The sequence below is a fragment of the Capricornis sumatraensis genome, chromosome 20 (assembly GCF_032405125.1).
Source record: "Capricornis sumatraensis isolate serow.1 chromosome 20, serow.2, whole genome shotgun sequence".
Classification (NCBI taxonomy): Eukaryota; Metazoa; Chordata; class Mammalia; order Artiodactyla; family Bovidae; genus Capricornis; species Capricornis sumatraensis.
In genome coordinates this window covers 9,465,792-9,492,922 of record NC_091088.1, presented here as the reverse complement: position 1 = coordinate 9,492,922, position 27,131 = coordinate 9,465,792, and the positions used below count along the sequence as shown (strand labels likewise).

General features: G+C 38.9%; 1 protein-coding gene across 6 annotated transcripts in view; it reads right to left on the bottom strand.

Annotated features, from left to right (window-relative positions):
• Positions 1 to 27,131, bottom strand: part of CNTNAP4 (contactin associated protein family member 4) — a 280,255-nt gene that overhangs the window by 1,123 nt on the left and 252,001 nt on the right. For 4 of the 6 annotated variants that reach the window (XM_068991747.1, XM_068991752.1, XM_068991750.1 and 1 more), the window contains 6 exons: positions 25,126 to 25,365; positions 23,445 to 23,669; positions 21,811 to 21,944; positions 20,889 to 20,976; positions 5,490 to 5,708; positions 4,738 to 4,809 (listed from right to left, as the gene is read on the bottom strand). In XM_068991747.1, coding sequence (XP_068847848.1) covers positions 4,738 to 4,809; positions 5,490 to 5,708; positions 20,889 to 20,976; positions 21,811 to 21,944; positions 23,445 to 23,669; positions 25,126 to 25,365 — 978 coding nt within the window. The remainder of the gene's footprint in view (positions 1 to 4,737; positions 4,810 to 5,489; positions 5,709 to 20,888; positions 20,977 to 21,810; positions 21,945 to 23,444; positions 23,670 to 25,125; positions 25,366 to 27,131) is intronic. The other 2 variants (XM_068991751.1, XM_068991753.1) reach the window with 2 other exon arrangements.

Genomic DNA, 27,131 nt, shown 5'->3' with positions numbered 1-27,131 from the left:
TGAGATCTCTGAATCCTTGATAGTTCCTGGAACACTTTGAGGAGGCCCATAGGGTCAAAGCTATCCGTAATAACTCTAAGATGCCTTTTTCACCGTGTTGACGTGTGCACTTAGAGAACAAAGCAAGGTTAGGTAGAGTTCCTGGTACCTTAACATGAACTAAGGCAAGGTCACCAAACTTTCAAAATGGTCACTGAATTCATAAAGTAAGCAGGCACTGCTCTGCCGGCTTCATTTAAGAATATCCTTGATGAAGCACTAAAAATTATATTTTGTCAAACTGTGGCCTTTGCCCATAAGACTTTCTAACATTTTGTGTGTTGAAATGGAAAGTATTTGTAAAGTACTGATACTTCTAGTGCAGACTGAAGTTATGGTAGCTGTCTCCAGAAGAAGGCCAGTGTGAACATTCAGTTGAGTTATGAGCTGAACTAGTTGCTTTTTCCTGTAAAGAACACTGTTTTTATTGGAAAGAACGACTGACAGATAAACTGTGGTTGTTTTAACTTGGATATCTGGCAGAAATTTTCTCTAAAATGAAGTAAATCTGTCACTTCAAGATAAACAACTGACAGTGTAGGATGCCAATGATCAAAGCCAAGTTTTCAAATGAAAAGTAGAATTTGGAAAACTGTTGTCTGTCACAAGTTTGAGAGTTCCTCATACTTAGACTCTTCTGGTGAAATCAGCGGCTGTGTTAACATAGTGTTTTCAGATGAAAATAAGTACAACGGAAACAGCAAGATGGATGGAGTCTCATATCATAAAAGAAGGACTCTTTGCTCTAGTTTAAAGTAGGTGTAAACAACTCTAATAACTCCAACTGAAACCAAAACTTCGAAGGTCCTCATCAGTCACAATGGATTCTCGAGTACATGATCTGATGGGCAGATTGACTACAGCTAATAGTATTGCCAGGGGCTAAGCCGATTTTTGGCTATGACACACTTATCTGAGAGGGACAGCAGAAACTTCAAAGGTCCTCATCAGTCACAATGGATTCTAGAGTACATGACCTGATGGGCAGAGTGACTACAGCCAATAATATTGCTAGGGGCTAAGCTGATTTTTGGCTATGTCAGCTTTATCTGAAAGGGATAGCAATTCCTTGCTGATAGATCTAACATAAATCTGATAAGTGAATTCTGTATTGAAATCTGAAGAATTTTCTAATGGATATAATTGGGTTTTTTTTGTTATATTAATAAAGAATAATTGAAATCAGAACATCCATTTGTTGTCATATATTTTGCCTCTCATCTTAGAAAAGTAATGAGTTATTATCAGTATTCTATTGCTTGGTTTAGGCTTCTGGTTTAAAGAAAGAAATCCTAAACAATTTCAATGGAGAAAGCTGACGAAGTAGGTACAGACAGTAGGCTGCGTTGCTGTGCTCTGCTTAATCGTGTCCAACTCTTTGCAGGTCCATGGACTGTAGTCTGCCAGGCTCCTCTGCCCACATCATTTTCCAGGCAAGAATACTGGAATGGGGTGCTATTTCCTAGCCTAGTGGATCTTTCTGACCCAGGGATCAAGCCCATATTTCCTGCATCTCCTGTGTCTCCTGCGTTGGCAGGGGGATTCTTTACCACCAGCACCACTTGGGAAGCCCACACAGACAGCAGGCTACTGCAGACAAAATCATGGATGGGCTCTCGAATGGGTTTGCTCCATGCATGTGATTTATCTCTTGTGATTGGAGACAGTTTATATTATTTGGCCACCTGATGCAAAGAACTGACTCATTAGAAAAGACTCTGATCCTGGGAAAGATTGAAAGCAGGAGGACAAGGGGACAAGGATGAGGGGAGAGGATGAGGTGGTTGGATGGCATCACCAACTCAATGGACATGAGTTTGAACACGCTCCAGGAGTTGGTGATGGACAAGGAGGCCTGGCGTGCTGCAGTCTATGGGGTCACAAAGAGCTGGACACAATTGAGTGACTGAACTGAACTGAATTAGAGACAGCGTTATGTCAGGGTTTGTTAAGTCCAAGAAAAACCTTGATTTAACATGATACACCAGAAAAAAAAGGAAAAAAGATATTATAAATGAAATATGACCACCTGCTGCATTCTGTGACATTACTATCTGAAGTTCTGTGTGAATGTGTTTTATGATGAAATTACGTAGCTTGCTTTCTCAACCTGACCATTCATATCTGTGAAGTCTGACCAGAAACTCTCTCTAGTGTCTGAGTCACCAGTTTTAAATGTCTTATTAAATCAATTTCCCCACTTCACCCTGTTTATTTATTTGCTGTTTATAATTCAAGAAAAAGATTGCCTAAAATGTAAAACATAGGAGAATTGGCCAATTAGAATATACTTAAATGGACTGACTCATGTTATACAGTGGATGCAAGTTAAGAGTAAGAAGACCAGTTGAAATCTACCACAATGCTAGCAGATGGAGAAACACGCTAGAGAATGGTATTCTGTGATTTAGCAGATGAACTGCATGTGATCCCAGACAAGGCCTTTGGAGCTTAGATGGCCACAACCCGCTGCTCTGCTTCTGAAGCTCAGTCCCTGCCGTGATCAAAAGCAGGCACCACTGGATCCAGAGGCCCTGGGGAGACCCTGAGCAGCAAACCTTCCACAGAGTCTTGCTCTGCCCTATGCATCTGAGTCAAGTGAGAATTTCACACACGACCTACAACTTGCTTCCATTCTAGAATAACACAGAATAACTTATAAACACACTTCTTCCTGTACTCTGCAAATCTTGCCAGTAATCTTTGCCAAAGGTATGATAAAAAGAGTAAATACTTGCTCTAACATTGGCACGACTACATAATAACTCTGTATCTGCATCTCCCTATATTCATACTATATTTATGCATGTATAGGAAATATACAGTAAAAGCACCATTATTGTTGCAGAAACCAGTAATCGAGAAACCAAGCACCACACTTGGAGAGTTGGAGAACTCAGGTTTACTACGCCAGCAGGCGCAGAGGAGTTAACACTCCAAGCTCTGAGCCCGGAACAAAGGGGTTATGGAGTTTTTATAGGCAGACTATAGTGGGCAACACTAGCTGCTAATAGGCTGGTTTAAACTAGGGGGTTTTGCATGCATGGGAATAGCGGTCAAGACGGGAAGGGGAATACCTGACCTTTACAGGGACAGGCATGATTAAGCAGATTTGCAGGGGCTGGGCGGCAATTGCAAAGAGCAGGACAAGGTGAGTGAGATAAGCTCCAGTTCCTAGTATTGAAATCCCCATTTTCCAAGACTACGTGACCTACGTGATCCAGACTTTGCAAGGAGCAAGCTGAGTTACAGAGACAGAACAAACAGGAGGTTATGTAAAATTTTAACTTTTCCTCTTCATTATGAGACTGAGACAATTTGTTTGACTAGGAGTCCCAATTTGAAATGTTGAGCACATTGTATTGATAAATGGTATAACTTTAAATTTAGAGTTTTTACCATTTAATGTTTTAATGCAATATTAATATATTTATTTTACACATGCAGATTTTAACTACTTTTCTAACAGGGTGAGGAGCCTATTTTATGCATCTTTTATTTATATACCATTAATTTGACAAAAAATAAAACAAATGAAAAAGCAATGGGGATTTTAATATTCTCACAAATTTTGATCAGTACTATTCTGTCTAAATAAAATTCTAAGTACTTAAAGGAAGCTGATGTCTACGTAAGTAAGGGTGTAAAAAGTAGAGAACCAAATGGATCAATTATAAGCCCACATAAGCTGGTCAAGTATATGTCTAATCACATTACTTGGCAAAATAATAAAATAATTGCTTACTTTCTATATCATTTGCAGAATATGGAGAAAAGGTGAACCATTTAATATTTCAATAATATGATTAATAATATTCTGAAAACCATTAATCAGGAAGAAAAAGGTTTATGTGGGGGCTTGGTTTTGAATAAATTATGTCTCAGAGAATATGCTACTCTACTGCCAGGAAGATATATTTAAATTTTTTGGTGCTAATTTTGCAATTTAAAATAAGTAATAAACCACTTTTATTCCATTAGCTTAGTATTTGATAAAATGCAAATACACCTGTAATATTCATTGAGAGGAGCATCTAAACCATGAAAGTAATCCCCTTTATTAAGCATTAAGGCAACAATAAACACATGCTTTTAATGTTCATCTCAGAATTTTCCAACTAGTTGTATAAATTCTTGCAGAAGCAGCGATGTGTCCAAGAAACCAAAAAATGACACTTCCTTAAATACAATCAGAACACCCTAGGGAGTACAAATGGCCATTATAAAGCTGAATGATATTCATTATTAGTACTATGTCCTAATGAATATCTAATACTAATACTTGAGTGTGGTGTTTCAGTGAAATTATCAATTATTTATACTGGAAATCTCCAAGGAAGCTGCAAATTTAGGAAGACTATGTGACAATCCAATACAAATAATAAACCACCTTCCTGACCTCAGGATTCACTGATAACTCTTCATGTACTGTCTGCTCAGTGTCTGACTCTTTACGGACCCCGTGGACTGTAGCCCGCCAGGCTCCTCCGTCCATAAATTTCCCAGGCAAGAATACTGGAGTGGGTTGCCACTTCCTTCTCCAGGGAACCTTCTATACTCAGGGATAGAACCTGCATCTCCTATATTGGCAGGCAGATTCTTTACCAGCAGCCTTATTGTGTCTATAATGCTAAATATTCACCGTTATTAGCAACGATATTAAGTACCGAAGAAGAGCTCATTCACGCTTTCTGTTACCTCCAATGACTGCAGAGTCACTTTTGATTGTATTAGTGAGGGGTTCTCTGTCATCTCTTGTTCCAGAATGATCTACATTAAAGGACAAAAAAGAGGGGAATGGGGTGATATAGCAGAGTAAAAAGACTTTTTAAAAATTCATAAACAGTTTAAATCAGAACAGAATTATAGAGGTCAATGTGGGATGTCTATAACTGTAAACTTATGCAATACCCACATGCAAAGGCCCATATGAATAAGGAATTGAGAATTGAGAATCTAAAAAAGAAATGGGAAAAAATCAAAGGTTAAATTTATATTTAAATAAAATAAAATTATAAACCAGTTTTAAGAATCCATTTCAAATACTTATGGCTGTTTCATGTTGATGTATGGCAAAAACCAACACAAGGAAAAGTGAGAATGTTAGTCACTCAGTCTTGTCTGGCTCTGCGACCCCATGGACTGTAGCCTGTTAGCCTGTTCATGGAATTCCCCAGACAAGAAAACTGGAGCGGGTCCTCATTCCCTTCTCCAGGGGATCTTCCCGACCCAGAGATCAAACCTGGGTCCCCTGCATGCCAGGTGGATTCTTTACCGTCTAATCCACCAGGAAAGCCCAACCAACACAATATTGTAATCATTCTTCAATTAAAAATAAATTAAGGAAAAAGAAATCATTTTGGGAACACAGCATCACAGAAACATCAGAAGATTTTAATATTCAGTGGATATACTGTTTGCGACTGGGTAAAGGAAAAGCCATACGCCACCTGCAAAGGAGTGTGTCCTCTCCCTAGATGTGGCATCAGTGCCAGCCTGGGCCACACAGCTGGACTCCGTCACGTGTCCTGAGATGGTGATGGGGGCTGGGCGGCTGGGCTGCAGAGCGGCCTTCAGCGGGGCCACGTGGCTGACCTGCACAGCAGACAGACAGCCCAGGAAGCCCTGTGCGCCCGCCAGTGCTGTCTCCTGGTCCACATCGCTGTGTTCTGTGAAGCCAAAGAGACGTGGCAGTACTGATAACAGAGAAGGTGCAAACAGCCAGTGCCACAGTGCAATAGTCCAAGTCTTGATGACACAGCAGGAATACGTACTCAGCTACTAAATTCCTTTTGCTTCTGTCTTTATTACAAGACATTCACGAAGCCTTTCCACAACTACTGGTGACATATCCCAGGTTAATGAAGACAAGTGTTTAAGCATGGCTAATTACATACACTGAGCACTCTCTGGAAATCATTAAAGCTTCTACAAGAATGGGTCTGATAATGAACTGATCTGGGTTCCTGCAGATATTACGTAAGAGGCTGTATCTCAAAGCCATTAGGCAGTCTACTTCCTCATGTCCAGCAGTGAAAACTCTCACCTCCATGCTGCCTTTACTCCCTGTCGCACTGTCCACCTATCACTCGGACTGAGACAGTGTGCATCCCCTATAGCTAGATAACCCTTCCCCATTTTAATGAGCATTAGGTTAAGATGGAATTACTGCGGGGCAGAGATTGGTTTGAATGTCAAAATATTAATTCATAATTTTACAGTGGAGAAGATATTTCATGCTTGGCAAGCATGAAATCTAAACAAGGGGCATTAATTTTAGGTTTTTACCATTCAAATGGTATCAGCCTATGATGCATCCACCCACTCAACAAGATCATAAAACAGTAGGATTCCTCTTCCCTCTGCTGCACATATGTGGACACCAACATTTGCATTTTTTCTCTCTTTTTAAAGTTAAAGTGTTAGTTGCTCAGTCATGTCTGGCTCTTTGAGACCCCATGGACTGCAGCCAGCTGGACTCCTCTGTCCATGGGATTCTCCAGCTAAGAATACTGGAGAGAGTAACCATTTCCTTCTCCAGGGGATCTTCCCAACTCAAGTATCAAACCCATGTGTCAAAGACAGCCTTCTGAATGGGAGAAAATAATAGCAAATGAAGCAACTGACAAACAACTAATCTCAAAAATATACAAGCAACTTATGCAGCTCAATTCCAAAAAAATAAACGACCCAATCAAAAAATGGGCCAAAGAACTAAATAGACATTTCTCCAAAGAAGACATACAGATGGCTAACAAACACATGAAAAGATGCTCAACATCACTCATTATCAGAGAAATGCAAATCAAAACCACAATGAGGTACCACTTCACACCAGTCAGAATGGCTGCGATCCAAAAATCTGCAAGCAATAAATGCTGGAGAGGGTGTGGAGAAAAGGGAACCCTCCTACACTGTTGGTGGGAATGCAAACTAGTACAGCCACTATGGAGAACAGTGTGGAGATTCCTTAAAAAATTGCAAATAGAACTACCTTATGACCCAGCAATCCCACTGCTGGGCATACACATCGAGGAAACCAGAATTGAAAGAGACACATGTACCCCAATGTTCATCGCAGCACTGTTTATAATAGCCAGGACATGGAAACAACCTAGATGTCCATCAGCAGATGAATGGATAACAAAGCTTTGGTACATGTACACAATGGAGTATTACTCAGCCATTAAAAAGAATTCATTTGAATCAGTTCTGATGAGATGGATGAAACTGGAGCCGATTATACAGAGTGAAGTAAGCCAGAAAGAAAAACACCAATACAGTATACTAACACATATATATGGAATTTAGAAAGATGGCAATGACGACCCTGTATGCAAGACAGGAAAAAAGACACAGCGGTGTATAACGGACTTTTGGACTCAGAGGGAGAGGGAGAGGGGGGGATGACTTGGGAGAATGGCATTCTATCATGTATACTATCATGTAAGAATTGAATCGCCAGTCTATGTCTGATGCAGGATACAGCATGCTTGGGGCTGGTGCATGGGGATGACCCACAGAGATGTTATGGGGAGGGAGGTGGGAGGGGGGTTCATGTTTGGGAGCACATGTAAGAATTAAAGATTTTAAAATTAAATTTAAAAAAATTAATTAAAAAAAAAACAACCCATGTGTCCTGAATTACAGGCAGATTCTTTACAGCCTGAGCCATCAGGGAGGCCCTTTTAAAAAACTAATAAAACAAATACTGTATTTATGAATGCTTATTATATGGTAGGCACTATTCTGAGGAATTTGATTTGCATGTTTGTGTTTAACTCATACAGGGCTCCAAAATCACTGCAGATGGTGATTGTAGCCATGAAATTAAAAGATGCTTACTCCTTGGAAGGAAAGTTATGACCAACCTAGACAGCATATTGAAAAGCAGAGACATTACGTTGCCAACAAAGGTCCATCTAGTCAAGGCTATGGTTTTTCCAGTGGTCATGTATGGATGTGAGAGTTGGACTGTGAAGAAGGCTGAGTGCTAAAGAATTGATGGTTTTGAACTGTGGTGTTGGAGAAGACTCTTGAGAGTCCCTTGGACTGCAAGGAGATCCAACCAGTCCATTCTGAAGGAGATCAGTCCAGGGTGATAATTGGAAGGACTGATGCTGAAGCTGAAACTTCAATACTTTGGCCACCTGATGCGAAGAGCTGACTCATTTGAAAAGACCCTGATGCTGGGAAAGATTGAGGGCAGGAGGAGAAGGGGACGACAGAGGATGAGATGGTTGGATGGCATCACTGACTCAATGGACATGGGTTTGGGTGGACTCATGGGAGTTGGTGATGGACAGAGAGGCCTGGGGTGCTGCGGTTCATGGGGTCACAGAGTCAGACACAACTGAGTGACTGAACTGAACTGAACTGAGCCATGAATAACCTATTTAACTCACACAGACAAGACCCTTTAGGTTGAGAATTTTTGTGATTTGCCTGAGGTTACTCAGCTGTTGGCCTCATGCACTGGACTCTGGGCCTGTTGGGTTCTTTTGTTTATTATTGACACATTCTTTCTTTTACTCTGCTTGTATCCTCTGTGGTGCTTTTTCTCTTCTTCTTCTTCTTCTTTTTTTTTTTTTACTTGACAGCTGTTCTTGAAATGGCTCTGGGCAACTCAATTCTGATTGAACCTGTCTTTGCTATATCAAGGTTTTTGAAGAACACTTCCTTTTGTTCTATTTTCATTCACATTTTATGCCTTTTAAATAAAAATACTGATTAGATATTTAGCATCATGAGTATCATACTATATTAAAACAATCTGAAAATTAGAGGATTATGTTACCTTCCTGTTGTGCTGGGGGATACAGTATTCAGACCAAGGCATTCCAGCTCTGGAGGCTTTTACCACCAGGCTATCCTGCCTCTCTGCACAAGGAGCCCTGAGAGGCATTCTGCTGCTCTGTGAGCACACAGGAGACCCTCAACACCAGAACCTGTTACACAGGAGGTGCTTCATCACCTTTGTGTGTAAACCAAAGAACTAACTCAGTCCTACCACACAGCAGCCACCCATTTGACCAGATGGAAATACATTCAAACATACATATTTTTAGAAAAAGAGAGCATTCTTGCTTTGGAGTTTTGTTTTTTGTTTTTAAACTCTTATCAAGAAATAAAGAGAAATATACTTTAATAGCAACATAATCAGAACAGTGCTTCTCATATTTCTTCTCCAGAGTTAAAATCTTGAATAACATGTCTATAGATCTTAAAAAAAAAATCTTACCTTTTGAACAACAACAACAACAAAAAGTAAAAAAATAAGACTCACTTCTCTGGTAAAAACTTGATATGAGGCAACTTTTAAAAATCCTATAGCTTTAGACTGAAAATATCTACCTCTTATAAAATATTGTTAAAAAAAAAAAAGCTTTAAGCTCTAAAACTTCAAGTGGTCAATTAATATTTGTTTTAAGAGCTAAATGTACAGGAAACACATTCCCTGCTGTTCGAGCATCTTACATTCTAGCAGGGGAGACAATAAACATGAAACAGGAATGGATGAGAATTTTGAAGACTGATAATGCTATGAAGAAGTAAATTAGAAAGTGTGATGGAGTGGATATGGAACAGAAACTTATCTTGATGGACTAGGTGATTTTTCTGTGTGTCTGTTTTAAGGATGACTCCGCACAGCCCTATTTTCTTAGTCATCTGTACAGATTACTCCAATGTCTTCTGGCTCTTCTTTCTTACATTTTGCAAGATTCCCTGCGATTTAGGGATTTTTTGAATCTGATTGTTCCTGTTGTGTATCTTCGCTCATCAATGCACAGAACATGGTGGGCCCTTTTAATCTGCAGCTTGGAAAATTCCATATGTTGAGTGTGCACCCACTGGTTCAGTTTTGCCCCTTTTATACTTCTGGACTGCCGAGTATTCATGCTGAACCGCCTCTGCATGTGTATTAACTGCCTTTAATTTCCCTCCTGATTTCTTCTAGGACTTGTTTTTGTGTGGGTCCATGGCTTCACTCACACAAGGAGCAATAGTTAGAACTGGACATGGAACAACAGACTGGTTCAAAACTGGGAAAGGAATACAAGAAGGGTGTATACTGTCACCCTGTTTATTGAACTTCTTTGCAGGTATGTCAGGTGAAATGCTGGGCTGGATTAATCCCAAGCTGGAATCAAGATTGCAGGGAGAAACAGCAATAACCTCAGATATGCACATACCACCACTCTAATGGCAAAAAGTGAAGAGGAGCTAAACAGCTTCTTGATGAAGGTGAAAAAGGAGAGTGAAAAATCTGGCTTAAAACTCAACATTCAAAACACTAAGATTGTGGCATCCAGTTCCATCACTTCATGGCAAAAAAAAAGGGGGCAAAAGTGGAAGCAGTGACAGATCTTATTTTCTTGGGCTCCAAAATCACTACAGATGATGACTGTAGCCATAAAATTAAAAGACGCTTGCTCCTTGGAGGGAAAGCTATGATAAACCTAGACAGCATATTAAAAAGTGGAGACATCACTTTGTTGACAGAGGTTCGCAGACTCAAAGCTGTGGTTTTCCCAGTAGTCACATGCAGATGTGAAAGCTGGACCATAAGGAGGCTGAGGACCAAAGAACTGATGCTTTTGAATTATGGTGCTGGAGAAGTCCGCTGGATTGAAAAGAGATCAAACCAGTCAATCCTAAAGGAAATCAACCCTTTATTTATTGGAAGGACTGACACTGAAGCTGGAGCTCCAATATTTTGACCACCTGATGGGAAGACCCTGTCGCTAGGGAAGATTGAAGGCCAAAAGGAAAGCAGGTGGCAGAGGATGAGACAGACAGATAGCATCACTGACTCAATGGACGGGAATTTGCATAAATTCCGGGAGATGGTGGAGGACACATGAACCTGGCGTGCCACAGTCCATGGGGTCTCAAAGAATCGGACATGACTGAGCCGCTGAACAACAACAGTGCTTCACTCACTTGCTCTCCAGGGGATGATTTCAAATATCCATAAAGACAACTTTTTTTTTAGTCTGGGAAAATCACGCTTTTAGTTCCTCAAGGTCTTTTTTGGCTTGGCTAGAATTTCCTTGCATTGCTCTTGCTAGATTTCCCTCAGGAGGGGTTCTGTCTCCTTGGATAGCTTACTTCTGGTTGTTCTGGTTTCTCTCCCATCTGACCGCTGGTGAATCAGGGTTGTGTACAGGGTTGTTTTTCTCATCTGCTGGTTGATTCTCCATCACTGTCTCTTCAGGTGGTTGATGCCCAGAGAAGGTAGACAGTGTATCAGCCATCCTTGCCAGTGAAACTACAGGCCAAACACCTGCTCAACTTCAGGATACAGAAAACTTGGCCCAAATTTCAAGACTGAGGAAGTTCTCACATTTCAGTCAAAGCAGGAAAACGGAAGCCCTGAGTTTCCAATGCTGCCCTTTCCCCAGGGGGGCCAGGGATCTCTGCAAGCCAAGCATTTCTCAGGATCCACACAATTCAGGGTCTCCCCTAAGACTCCTGTAGGCTGGTCCCCAGGCTCCCTTCCAACCAGAAGCAGGGAGTCTCAGAACACAGTCTCATTGGCAGCCTCTAGGCAACCCAATAGCTGGGCTGGACCATCAACCCCCTTGTTTCAGGAGACTCAATGGGTTGAAATTAGAAGTTGGAGAGAAAGAAACTATGGGATTTTGCAGCCATCTTCCCAGAATTGAGTCCGAATAAAATTAGCAATTATATTAAGTTGCTTAAAAGCAATGCCTAGCATCAGATAGCTGCACTGAGAACAGGGCTAGTACAGCCAATAAGCAAAAATATCTATCTTTCCTCTTATCTGACTTCAGAAATATCAACAACATCTAAGTGTTAGAGCAGGACAGGTGGAGGAATTGAGACAAGTATCACTTTACTTCACTGAAATCCTGATAAGACAATTACATTTAGATTGTTTCTGGTTGTAAAAATCCCTAACCAACCCAGATTTTGAGGGTGATCCTGCCTGTTAAAAAATTAGCCTCAACTGTATCTTCCAATCAAGGGAATGACTTCTGCTTTTGTAAAGAAATCTTCTCCCAAAAGTTCTAAAAAAAAAATAAAAAAAAGAGTACCAAGGAGTTAAAATTTGTTTGAAGCACTTTTCTATTTATTACCAGAAAGAGGAAACTGTTTCTGGAAAGGATATGAAATAAATGAAGAACAATTAAAACCAGAAGAGCTTCATGAAACTTTTTGTGGCTCTCAAAACAACAGTAACAACAAAGCAAAACAAAAAACCTCAAAACAAACCTAAGTAGTTTGACCATACCTATGGAAACGGGGCCATCGTAAGAAAGGATCTCAAGGCTTTTAATCCACAAAGATAAAGAAACCTTGCCAGAAAATGGTACAGTGACTCTGCCTAAACCCAGCAGGATATTTTTAGCATCATAGGCAAGTACACCTAGGATGTAACAATGACAAAAGTTAGCAGAAAAGGAAAATGGCAAAGCAGACAGCAAATACAGTATGGATAATGTCAGCTTTTCATAAAAGGTATTTATATGCCAACCAAGCCTACTGCTCTGAGATACAACCTTGAGAACTGATTAATGTAAAAGCTATTTATAGTGAGGCATCTCGGGGTAACCTGAGCTTCTCTTTTGCTTTCAGCACGACCTGTCTCATTGGAAGTGTCATTTGACTGGACTTTTACAAAATCACAGTGTCCTTAAGTAACTGAATTAAACTTTCTTATGTACCCCCTGGGCTTTGAAGCAGGTTTGACATAAAATATCCCTGTGACTGAGGTCTGTTCCTGAGCTCTTCTGAGGAGGTGCAGTAGACATCCTCTTCCCTCTGACCACACACTTTATTTACCTCTGGCCCAGGTCTCCACTGCAGAAACCTGAGTTACTTCCTGGCTCTGCAGTCTCACAAGAGATAAATGATTCCCACTGTCACTGTCTTTAAATATACCAAGGCTACTGCTTGCGATGAGGGAAAACATCTTCAGACTAAGAAAACTTTCCTAACATAAAAACAAATCTGTAAACAAAACAAATAAAAAAAAAAGAACTCAGAACTAAATGAGTTTGGATAACCAAAGCCAATGTAATGCAGCTGATTAATTTTTCGAGGAAGATGGACCCAGGACGCAACCTGATTCTTCCCACCAAGATGTAGCAACCGGTTTCTTCTGTCAGTGCTCTCGCACTATGACATTTCTCACATACAAAAGTCATAAGTAGTCATAAGTAGCTGTAAACATCACTCAGCCTCTGAACAGTAATTTTCAATCATTTTGCAACATGTCAAATTATGTTATTATTCAAAATGTGGGCACATTATGCTATGAGAGGTTTTTATGCAATTTCAAGAGTATGTAATGATTTAATGGAGATATTTTTTTTTTCCATGCAGTGGAATTGTGACCCAATAAAAGCTTAATGAATTAGCCAAACAACTGTATACCTGCATATTTCCTTTGATTAATTACATCGTGGAGAGATGTCTTTTTCTGTAATCTTTGCTTAAGTAGGTCTCTTAAAGGAGCTGATTGAGGAATCATTCACTTTGGCCTCAATAGTTAATACATTTTGAACACACTTAACAAAGAAACGACATCAGACTGTCTGCCTCTTCAGAAGAACAGAAATGGAGTAAGTGTTTCCTTTCTGTCCTCATCTCTACAAATGGGAGTGGACTGTAGGAACGATTTTTAGCTCCAATCATCATTAACAAGCATCAGTAGCAGCTCTCAAGCAAGGAGGATGATTTCGAGAAAGCAATATCTTACTCTGATGACACGGAAACCATCTCCAGCCCTCGGTTATACTTAACAGCCAACATGAGCAGAATTCCCATTTCGCTGCCCTTGCTCTGACAGAGCTGTAGACCTTGGGCTGGTCGGACCAGTGTCTCTGCTGTGTCTGTGCCCTCTCTCCACCCCAAAGGTCCTGTATCTGGACTCCTGTCAATTGCACCCTCTCCCTCTCTCATTCGTCAATGCCTGGTGTTTAATAAATTCACTCACACAGTACTGTAAGGCCCTGATCATAGTTTTATTTTTTACTTATTCCTGATGCAGGTACAATTTCAAGCACATCAGTAAACTAAAGAAATAATTGCTTTCTCCTTTTTATTTTATAAAGTATTTGAATTTTATCACTGTCTGAGGGTTTCTAGGTTTTGGCAGCTGATATATAATTTGGGATTTGGGGTTTTGGCTTCTATCATTCGCTCTCCATTGAAGTGTAAGTACAGCTCTGTTTTATGATGTTTAACAGCCAAATCCTTGTCAACGGCACACACTTGCCCATCCCACCTGGAGCGCGTACTTGTGATTATATGTGCTTCTGACAAAATCCCAGTGTCTACCTTATCATTTGCTCTATAATTAAAATCAGATAAAACATTTCAACATCATGAGTGTTCTCTCCTTTTAGAATATAACACTTCTGATCAATGCTCGTGTATCATGATGAGGAGAAAGGCTATTTTTAAGTTTCTAGGTATGGCCAATTCAAAATGATATAGCTATATCTGGAAATGACTGGAGCCACGATAAGGATGAAGTCATGCCAGGTACTGAAGATGGTCTAATTATCAAAATACTAAAAAGCAACCATACAAAAAAAAAAAAACCACCAAAAAAATGATGTTAAAGTAGACTTTTTATTTTTTTGCTCCAAATGGTACTTCTCTTTTAAAATAAACCCTCCAGTATCTTAAGAGACGTTTCCCAATATATTTACACAATTGCAGTGCCCTTAGCTTACTTGGCTCATATATTTTCCTCACCTCTGGGCTCTGAAGTGAGTTTTACATAAAGGATTCCTGACACATTGAGATTGTTCTCAAGATCTTCATCAGGGTAATGGATGTCCGATCCTGGCTGACTACAGACTTTATTTACATCTGGCCTAAATCCCACCACAGTGATCCAAGAGCACTTCCTGGCTCTGTGGCCTCAGTAGAGGGAAATGATCTTTAATGGCCATCAATCACCTCCAATATACAAAAGCTCAGGATGAGTGCAAATAATCCTCCAGTTGTTACTCAAATAAAATCTACCCTAACATATTAAAGTATTCAGTCTTAGAATCCAGAGCTTCACTTTACAGTGAATTCTGAATATGAAAAACAAATGTAATGTACTTTATTGAATATAGGAGTATCTGAATTCAGCTGCTTTGGCAAAGAGCTTGATCTTCCCATCCAGCTCCCAACTACTGATGACTATTATGGCCAAAGTTACTGCATCCTCAAATATTTTAAGTGTAGTAGGGAGTTAGAGATGGTTTTCATGTCAGATTGATATGATTTCTAAAATTTACCCTCCTTTCGACATCTGCTAGTCATACTGATTAATAGTGACAATGATCCAAAATTATTCCCATGATTCTTCCTAAGTGTAAGGAATGAGTATGGAAAACAGGGGAAGAATGCCCTTTTTTTTGGGGGTCCATCTGAAATGGCAGTGGATGGTCATATCCTTGAGTGTTTGTTTGAAAATGTAGGCAAATGACAACTCTAAAATGTTTATTTTGATAGGGATTGCGTTGAATTTGTAAATTGCTTTGGGTAGTATACTCATTTTCACTATATTGATTCTTCCAATCCATGAACATGGTATATTTCTCCATCTATTAGTGTCCTCTTTGATTTCTTTCATCAGTGTTTTATAGTTTTCTATATATAGGTCTTTAGTTTCTTTGGGTAGATATATTCCTAAGTATTTTATTCTTTTTGTTGCAATGGTGAATGGAATTGTTTCCTTAATTTCTTTTTCTACTTTCTCATTATTAGTGTATAGGAATGCAAGGGATTTCTGTGTGTTGATTTTATATCCTGCAACTTTACTATATTCATTGATGAGCTCTAGTAATTTTCTGGTGGAGTCTTTAGGGTTTTCCATGTAGAGGATCATGTCGTCTGCAAACAGTGAGAGTTTTACTTCTTCTTTTCCAATTTGGATTCCTTTTATTTCTTTTTCTGCTCTGATTGCTGTGGCCAAAACTTCCAGAACTATGTTGAATAGTAGCGGTGAAAGTGGACACCCTTGTCTTGTTCCTGACTTTAGGGGAAATGCTTTCAATTTTTCACCATTAAGGATAATGTTTGCTGTGGGTTTGTCATATATAGCTTTTATTATGTTGAGGTATGTTCCTTCTATTCCTGCTTTCTGGAGAGTTTTTATCATAAATGGATGTTGAATTTTGTCAAAGGCCTTCTCTGCATCTATTGAGATAATCATATGGTTTTTATTTTTCAATTTGTTAATGTGGTGAATTACATTGATTGATTTGCGGATATTGAAGAATCCTTGCATCCCTGGGATAAAGCCCACTTGGTCATGGTGTATGATCTTTTTAATATGTTGTTGGATTCTGATTGCTAGAATTTTGTTGAGGATTTTTGCATCTATGTTCATCAGTGATATTGGCCTGTAGTTATCAAGCTACCAGCCATATTTTTCACAGAACTAGAACAAATAATTTCAAGATTTGTATGGAAATACAAAAAACCTCGAATAGCCAAAGCAATCTTGAGAAAGAAGAATGGAACTGGAGGACTCAACTTGCCTGACTTCAGGCTCTACTACAAAACCACAGTCATCAAAACAGTATGGTACTGGCACAAAGACAGACATATAGATCAATGGAACAAAATAGAAAGCCCAGAGATAAATCCACACACATATGGACACCTTATCTTTGACAAAGGAGGCAAGAATATACAATGGAGTAAAGACAATCTCTTTAACAAGTGGTGCTGGGAAAACTGGTCAACCACTTGTAAAAGAATGAAACTAGATCACTTTCTAACACCGCACACAAAAATAAACTCAAAATGGATTAAAGATCTAAATGTAAGACCAGAAACTATAAAACTCCTAGAGGAGAATATAGGCAAAACACTCTCAGACATAAATCACAGCAGGATCCTCTATGATCCACCTCCCAGAATTCTGGAAATAAAAGCAAAAATAAACAAATGGGATCTAATTAAAATTAAAAGCTTCTGCACAACAAAGGAAACTATAAGCAAGGTGAAAAGACAGCCTTCTGAATGGGAGAAAATAATAGCAAATGAAGCAACTGACAAACAACTAATCTCAAAAATATACAAGCAACTTATGCAGCTCAATTCCAGAAAAATAAACGACCCAATCAAAAAATGGGCCAAAGAACTAAATAGACATTTCTCCAAAGAAGACATACGGATGGCTAACAAACACATGAAAAGATGCTCAACATCACTCATTATCAGAGAAATGCAAATCAAAACCACAATGAGGTACCACTTCACACCAGTCAGAATGGCTGCGATCCAAAAATCTGCAAGCAACAAATGCTGGAGAGGGTGTGGAGAAAAGGGAACCCTCCTACACTGTTGGTGGGAATGCAAACTAGTACAGCCACTATGGAGAACAGTGTGGAGATTCCTTAAAAAATTGCAAATAGAACTACCTTATGACCCAGCAATCCCACTGCTGGGTATACACACCGAGGAAACCAGAATTGAAAGAGACACATGTACCCCAATGTTCATCGCAGCACTGTTTATAATAGCCAGGACATGGAAACAACCTAGATGTCCATCAGCAGATGAATGGATAAGGAAGCTTTGGTACATATACACGATGGAGTATTACTCAGCCGTTAAAAAGAATTCATTTGAATCAGTTCTGATGAGATGGATGAAACTGGAGCCGATTATACAGAGTGAAGTAAGCCAGAAAGAAAAACACCAATACAGTATACTAACACATATATATGGAATTTAGAAAGATGGCAATGACGACCCTGTATGCAAGACAGGAAAAAAGACACAGCTGTGTATAACGGACTTTTGGACTCAGAGAGAGAGGGAGAGGGCGGGATGATTTGGGAGAATGGCATTCTATCATGTATACTATCATGTAAGAATTGAATCGCCAGTCTATGTCTGACGCAGGATACAGCATGCTTGGGGCTGGTGCATGGGGATCACCCACAGAGATGTTATGGGGAGGGAGGTGGGAGGGGGGTTCATGTTTGGGAACACATGTAAGAATTAAAGATTTTAAAATTTAATAAAAAAAAAAAAGTGAAAAAAAAAATAAAAAATAAAAAAAATAAAATGTTTATTTTCTGCTCCCTTAAAAGAAATATTCAGATATTATAAAATGATATAACTATTTTACTATTTTTCTTAGCTGCACCATGCAGCTTTCAAGATCTCAGGTCCCTGGCAGAGACTGAACCCAGGGCCATGGAGGTGAAAGATCCGAGTCCCAGCCACTGGGCCACCAGGGGGGTCCCACGGTATACTAACTTACTTTACTTTGGAGGGTAATTTGGAGCTATTTTATCAAAAGCAACATAGGGCATACGACACTCAATTAGATACACAGGAACATCGTGTATTATGATTATCTGTATGCCCACTAACCATAAATTCTGTGAGGGCAGATGCAACGTCTGCCTTGCTGAGTGGCACTCCCTGTGTTCACAACAGGTGATCACAGTGTATGTGCTAAATGAATAAGGGAACCAAATGGGCTTATAAAAATGAAAACCACAGTTGGTTAGCATGAGGCCAGGAGAATGTGCCTTGCAGACCTCTAACTGGGTGAGAGGAACCGACTGAGGGCCCCAGGTGCTGGGCTCTGAAACTCATCCTCAGGCTTGTGCCAGGGCCTTGCTTCCCACGGTTGTCCCCAGGCAAGAGCTGTCCACAGCGGGGACTCTAAGGCACACCCACCCTCTGGCGACACGAGACTCCTCTGGTGGCCAACAGACTCGGCTCCCCACAAAGCTGAAGTCAAGGATGCTTCTAACTGTCCCTCCCTCTCTCCTTCACTGGAAGGCAGGCTTGCATGCAGTCTTGATAAGCTCTCTCCTCATGTTCTCTTTCATAAGTGTCCCCTTGATAAAACCCTCAAGTGGTTAATTTTGTCTTGACAACAGCTTCTTGGAGGGACTGCGACTAACATAGAAACCTCAAGATTGACCAACTCTCTGGAAAACGAATAGCTCCATTTTAGCGTCTATTTTTACCATAAATTAACGTAGCATGTTAAAATGCAATAATATACTACATAACATTTTGTTGTAAATGCATGCATATACCACACCATATGACCATAAATTATTAGTCTCCTTTGAATTACACATGATTTGAATGCAATGCTAGTCTTTGGCCAAGATTCACACCTTAGGATCAATAAATTCATACTTCCATTTTGAGGAGAATGAATTGATTCAGACTCTAAAGTTCACTGCTGAACTTGGACTTTAATCTTGTTTTTCAGCATGAGTGATGTGAGTTTTAATAATACGCTATTCTTGAGTAAAAACATTAACATCTTTAATTCCTTACTAATCTGTAATATTCATTGTAAAAAGGGAAACAAGTATCTATATGATGAATATTATTATTCTACTGTTTGATTAATACAATCTTCCTCATAGAATGCAGGTCAGTTTCCCAATTGTTTTATAATATATTTAACATATTTCTATTCACACAAAGTATTTTCATCAGCAAATCTGGTATTAAGTTTGAAGATGCTATTTCTTCAAAAATATGATTTATCAACATTAATCATAGTTGTTAGAATTTTTAATCTTTTAATTTTACATTTTTTGTAAAATGCCTCAACTCAGGCCCTGCTAGACTGAGGAACTCTTGAAATTGAAATTTAGTATAATTATTTGATCTTTTTCATTACTGTAGTTGAATTTATGTGATTTATGCTATGAAACCACTTGGGATTTTCCAGTTAAGCTTCCAGATAGCTAAGTAGTACTTTACACATATATTTCATGTCCATCCTAGCATACTAGAAGAACAATTCAATTCAATTTCCTTTATTTGTTTGGAGAATAAGAGCATACAACATTGGCGCTTGTCACAATGCTAGAAAGACTACAAATATTTGTCAACTTAAGTATTAACCTTCTCAGAGCCAATATCTTGATCATTCACCCACAGGTTTAATCAAGCATTCTCAAGATTCTAACATTACGTACAGGGAATGTAAGAAATGATATATCAAGGTACAAGTACTGGAAAAGGTCAAAAAATAAAATATTTCATTTACTATCTTGGACAAAATATTCCAGGTTAATGTCAAATATCAAACTAGAAATGAAAACCAGACTACAGGAAGTCCTGCAACCTCACATTTATATCTAAAAAGAAAATCTCTTTTAAAATTTATTGTCCCTCTTTCCATTTAGTCTTTGTTGGCAAGTATTTAAAAAGCACACATGTTTTGATGCTAAAATGGCAAGAGTATGTTTCTATTTCCATGCTATTATCAGAGATAACTGGTGGATAGAAATAAGAATTATAAGGCATTTAGATAGACACTGGGTTATATTATAAGTCAGGAGGAGTGGCTGGCCACTGCCTTCAACAAAGCAGACAGGATCCAGGCCACAACCTGAAGCATATTCACTAACCAGAAGAATGGCAGTTGCTTTCTCCTCCATATTCTTCTGACCCAATCCTACCGCTATCATTAGATTACAGTTTATATGTTTTGCAGCTGATTGATATATGGTATGTTATTTATACCTTTATTATTTGATATTTTGGAAGTGTGAGAGTGAGACCATGTTTCATTATGCTGGACTGACATAGGGCAGACACCAGCATGGCGTTACTATCCAAGGAGGATGCTTACTCATCTTACAAAATGTCCTAGCTCAAAATTACACACACCCCTGAGAAAGCACAGTTTCTGCCTTGATTATCATTCACTTCACAACTGAAATAAGGCAAGCGGTTTCTTTTGGCATGATGAGTTTGTGTGGTGTGTGTGTGTGTGTGTGTGTGTGTGTGTGTGTGTGCATCTGGAACATGACTCTTCTGGTCCATGTTTATGCATCATGATTAGGCAAAAGGCCATTCCTCTTACTTACCTATAATCCTGCCCAGTACAAGGGATCTGACTGCACTGAGCTCCGTGCCTGATGCCAGGTGGACCTGCCTCCTCACGCTCTCATCAAGCTACAGAATTGTTACATGAGAGGCAAATATCCACACAGATGTTGTCATTGAGAAGAGGACAGGAAGCAAAGGAAGACAAAAGAAAATGATAAAATAGGCAATTGTTAATATGGCCCCAAAGATTAGAAAAACAGAGTTTAAAGTTAGTCATTTATACAGGCAAATGTTATTTTCTAAACTACTTCTATGTACCCTCAGATACCAGTGTACCCTCCCTTCTATCCCCTTATATCACTTTATTTTTCTCCACTGTATAAGAATTCAAATGGAGAAAACCCACAAAAAGATACAAGTTATCTTCACCTTGATATTTTTATTTAGCTGGGTATTTTTACTTGAGTCATTTAGCTAAGAAAGTTTCCTCTATCTAGAGGGCTGAAACATATGTGCTTTTCTTCAAAAGCTGGTAGAGTGAATAATTCAACTTTCTCTGCTATAATTCACATCATTTAAAAATTCATTCTGAAATTGTGATCATTAATTTCTGTGCAAGAAATATGGCTGCACGTACAGCCATCTGAAGTAAACTGGTTTCATTAGGGTAGCAACAGTTCTGCCAATCGTAGATTATGCTCAACTAAAAAGCACTTCCCACCTGAGTAAAGTAAAACAAATAGGAAAGTTTGGCAATTTTAGGTATCAAATACTATTAATCTCTTAAACAGAATCCTATTGCTACAAAAACTGAACACATTTGATGGTCTATGATCTGTGTAAGGGTGGCACTGGAAGAATGACTTTATTTAATCTATCCATTATCCAGTTTCTGCTGCAGGTCCGTCATGCTGGGGAGTTTACTTGTAACCACGGTTTCTGTTGTATTTTCTCTATTACCTCCACAAAGACCGCTGCTTCTTCTCTGTTAATCTTTACGTGGTGAAGCTCCCCATCGGCCATGTTTTTGAAATCAAAGTTAACAACATCGGGTTCTTGATATCTATTTAGCTTGTACCTGATCTGCAAACTTCCTAAAGTAGAGGGGAAAAGTTATAGTTTAGTTAAAATTGTATTTTTTTAAACTCCATTAAAAAAACCTCAGAGTCCTTTTTTGTTACTTACTAATTCCTGGGAAAGAATTCACAACAGTTTATTTGGCTGTACACTTTCATCATAATTCCTAGAAGTCAGTTTCCATATGAAACTGCACTTTTTTCCCAAAATTAAGAGCAAATATGCTGCAAATAAGCAGGCTCTTTCTTGCAAATATTTAATTTGTCAAATATGTAATTAAGCATATGTAAATCTTTGTACTAGCCTCTGACTTAAAATAATAAGGTTTAATATATTATGAAATGTCAAACTACTGTGGAATATTGCAGTAACTTTCTGTTTCTGTAATTCACCTTTCAAAAATTATGCCTACCATTCCTGAAATGCAACTGATGAATGGAATTATTATTATCAAATACAGTTTTACTAAAGATAAGGAGTTTTTTTTCAAGTGGTCATGGTTATAGAGTTTGGAATGAAATTAGGGTGAGATGAATAGGTTGACCAAACTTACTGTGAGAGTTAATACTACTCGTGTGTTAATTGCCTGCAAAGATGTCAGTACATCTACTTCACAGGATATCTTTCAGTTTAACAAATATATGTAGAAAAACTTCAAGCTCAAAACGTATACTGTGAGGAGGAATATACTTATTGAACAATGTTTTTTAAAATTTGGTGTTCAGTGCCCTTGGGCCATATTTGATTTAGTTGAAATGATATAGCTGCATGTTTGCATGTCCCTTTGTTTTCCTCACCCAGACAATTTAGTCATAAAATTTTTTATCTCTAACCCAGATAAAGGGACGAGAACAACAACAGTAAGTGGGTGTCTGTAGCACACACGTCCCAAACCACACACCATTATCCTGCACTGGTGCACTAGCATTACCCAGGACTACCGTATTGCCGAAAATCAGAACCTAGGGGTTATTTTATGGACATCTTCTTATACATAATGCTAATTGGTTAACATTCTCTCAAAACTTCTCTACTTTGATTTGAAGGAAATATCTGTTATGTACAAACAGGCATTTTATTTCAAAATGAACCAAAAAATTGGTACTAACAAACACATGGAACAGTAAAGATTTTCTAGCAATAATAAAATTTTATAATAGTAATTTAAAATATATTTATATATTTATGTAAATATATTTATGTATTTAAATATATAATAGATAAAATTTATATATTTATATAAAATGTTTATAATAAATAGTTTATCTACATAAATTAAAAATTCACACAGAATATGTTAAATTACCAAAGCTATAAGGCTATAAAGACATTTGAAGTATTTTAAATAATCCTTTTAAATTTACAGGACAGCACTGAAAAAACAAAACTGAATAAATCAAACAGGCACATTTATTTTTTTCCTGTTTGTAGTTTGAGAAGCAAGAACATGAGAAATATCCATATTATTATGGATCTAATGCTCTGATACTATTTTGTCTCATTTGAACATCACTCACCATTTTTGGCGATGATAACTGAAAGGTACTCTTTATAAAAGGAACTCAGATAGAGCAGCAGGCTTGGCGTCCGTGTTGTGCGGAAGCTAAACTTGATCGTTTCCCTGCTCAGCCTGGTGTCACCATGAAACGAAGCCGCTTGGGAGCTGGAATTCTTACTTAAGGAGTAATTTTCTTGAAAATTGTAAATCACGGATGAGCCAGATCCAAAATAGGCAGAAATCTCTGAAATTATAAGCACATTTTATGTTAAAAAAATTGAAGACCAAGGATTGTTCAGTGGTCTCAGTTATGATACTTTTTAAATTTAAAAAATAACTATCCAAATTTAAAAAAATCATTTTACTTACATAAATGATTTTAATACTTAGGATTTATTCATTCAGGCTTAGTATTTAGTAATTTAGGATTAATATCCTAAATTCATACACACACACACATACACCCAAATATAGTTATATAAAAATGAAGAGGATGGTGGAAAGGGCAACTAGTTTGGGATTCCCGAACTCTTCCCTTCCTCACTATACAGGGCGGTGGTTGAATGCGAGCTGCAGGTGCTGCGCAAGGATGCACATCTCCACTCAGTGCTTTAGGGGTTTTGTCTGTTCGTTTTATTTTTGCTATCTATAATATTCGTTTTAAATCCTATATACTATGTGGGTACAGAATAACATTTCTGGTTACACTTTGCAAGATGACCTGGAAATCATTTAGATTCAGAAAATGAAGACATGCTCTTGTAAAGACACGGTCTTAGTTCTAACTTTAAACAGGAGAATTATAGAAAGGCAGAAGCAGTCCCCAAGGTTGATTTTAAACGATGTTATTCCTGATAGGAAGTAGATGATTTGAAGAGTTCATTTTGGCCAACTTTCCTTTACACAATCCCTTTGTTTTCATTGCAAAGCAGGGATCGCTTCAGTTTGAGGCCAATTTTCGTTAGTTTCCTTCAGGTAAAGGTTCAGTAGTCCAGAAACACTTAAGTAAAGCAACTGAATTAAATTGGATGACAATTTCCTATAAGGAACTGTGAAGGTGTAGCGAATGTTTGTCTGTTCACAGAAATCTGTTCAGAACACTAAGCACTACACTCAGCTTTTCCCTTCTCCCATGACGTGGATCAGTGAACAAGACCAGCTGAAAAATGGTCCACTGTTTCACTTCACCAACAGAAAGTCGGCATTTCACAGAACAAGATGCCCAAGTATCTTTATTTTGTCACACATCGATACTCAATGGAAAAGTTATTTCTAGGCCTGTTTGCTGAATACTATTTGTTGGCTCAAACAACAAGGCTTCCCAAATGTCTTTGCATGGCTGGCCATCTTCAAAAATAACAATGCTTGTAATGATTTTAAAAATGAGAACTGCCCCCATGGGACTGGCTGTTGACACCTGTATTATTTAAGAGCATTAACAGTAGATAGAAAAGAGCAGATGGAGCGGCTGACACTTTATACCACTAGAGGTGACTGTTAGAAGGTTTATCATTAAAAGACACTGAGGCAAATATTTAAGTAATGAAATGTCATGGGCATAAAATAGGCAATTTTCTCCTCCCCCCAAAATGTTCAGGAATGGAAATATTCTTGTTTTAAATAGCTACAGAAAAGAATTGCTGGAGGCTTTATTCACGTTGGGTCAGCCTTGCTGTTGGGGGGACCCGAGTCACACTCACCATCTGAGCAGAAGGGCCCCGCGTAGGCGGAGGAGGTGCAGTCACAGGAGAACCCGCTGGGCTTCTCCCTGCACGTGCCCCCGTGGTGGCACAGCCTCCCGTAGCTGCTGCAGTGTCCTCCGCAGCCCGGCTCCACTCCCGGGGTCACCCTGGCTCTTTCTTCCAGGTCCAGGGCCTCTCCGTTCAGCTGCAGAGACCGAATGCAACCCAGGAAGCCCCTCTGTCGGGTGGCTGTTCCACCTACAAGGAAAATACTGCGCATGCGAACATGTTCTGAGGTGTTTTGTTCAGGATTTTAAGACCAAGCAAGACTGAGGCCTCACAGAGGCCAAAATTGTGGCCTTAACAGAGAATGGCCGGAGTCAGAAGGGTCTATATGCTTTTGGAAGCATGATTTGTTACAAAATGCTATTAAAAGAATCCATAAAGATAAAATTCATTGATTCATTATTTTCCCCAAAGGTTGAATTTGTTACAGATTTGTTTTCTAAAAGAGTTTTATAAAACTTTAAATTGGAGACTTTAAAAATCAGTCTGTTTTATTCTAAAGAACAAATTAAAGGCTCTATTTCACTTTCATTCAAAATAACAGTGATATGTATTGATATTCTTATGTAGAAACTAATTTTTTCTTGCAATTTTTAATAAGCATATATTTGTGGGTGGAGGAGGGCATGGCAACCTACTCCAGTATTCTTGCCTGGAGAATCCCATGGACAGAGGAGCCTAGTGCACTCCCCTGGGCTCCCCTGGGGTCACAAAGACTTGGACAGGACTGAAGCTTCTTAGCACGCACGAAGACACTGCACACGTGGTTGTCCTTCATATTGAAACCTGATCCTGATGTGGGACAGCTTTCATTAGTGAGAATTATGAAGGAATCCTCGAGTTCTTCTAACTTGATTGTGCATTAAAGCGATCTTTTGGTCATTATCCTTTCATCAAAACACGCAGCATCAGATTGAGCGCCAGAGTATCTGCTTTTGTTAGGTGTATTTCCCAGTGAATTTTTTTCAAGTGTTGGACCAGTGCTTATTGTTTTGGAAAGATTCTCAACAATATTGGGGAAGTGGATTAATGGAGACACAGAGTGATGTAACATTTACTGAATGATAGATAACAACATGCACTTAGCAAGCCGCTCTTGAAGAGGTTTTAAGAATTTGGGAAGAATCACACCCTGCTATCCTAAGGCAGCGGAGGAGGAAATGGCAATCCACTCCGGTATTCTCTCCATGGACAGAGGAGCCTAGTGGGCTATAGCACCTGGGATGGCAAAGAGTTGGACACAACTGAGTGGCTAACACACACACATCCTAAGACAGAGGTGCTCAAACGTCAGGAATATGAGTATCTCATCGAAAGGCTTCTTAAAAATACAGGCTTAGGCCTCCCCAAAAATACTGATTGTGGTGGGCCAGACATAAGGCTGTGAACCAGACTGAGACAGTCACCTGACTCCCATATATAAAGCATCATTTGATGGGAATGAAACCTCTGTGTGCACTTGGACATACATTGGTGCCCAGGAATTTCAATAAATAATAGCTCGGAACTTGAAACAGGAAAATAGCTTCCTAATCTAAACAATCTGGGTGATTTACCCAGAAACAGTTAGATGTTCTTGGAACCTCTGAAAAGGAGCTTCATCTTTTGAACAAATGATGCTGTCTCACCACCAGGACTGCATACCTGCTCCGTACCTGTTCTCTCTTCCTAAAACGGGTTCATTCCCTCCTCCCTCACTTCATCTAGCGAGCTCCTAATCTAGCCTCATTTATGTAAGGTCTCCTTATTCTCAGAGATTAAAGAGGTGGTTTTTTTTTACATTTTAGAACCAGAAATTTTCCAGAAAGAACCTACAAAAATATGCCTTTGTCATCATCCAGCAAGCTTTACATTTGAACAATTTACTTTGTATATTACCAGTGTCTCTCCATCAAAATACACAGTTAGGGCTATTGCAATCACACTGAAACCCCAGCACACAGACCAGCACCTGACAC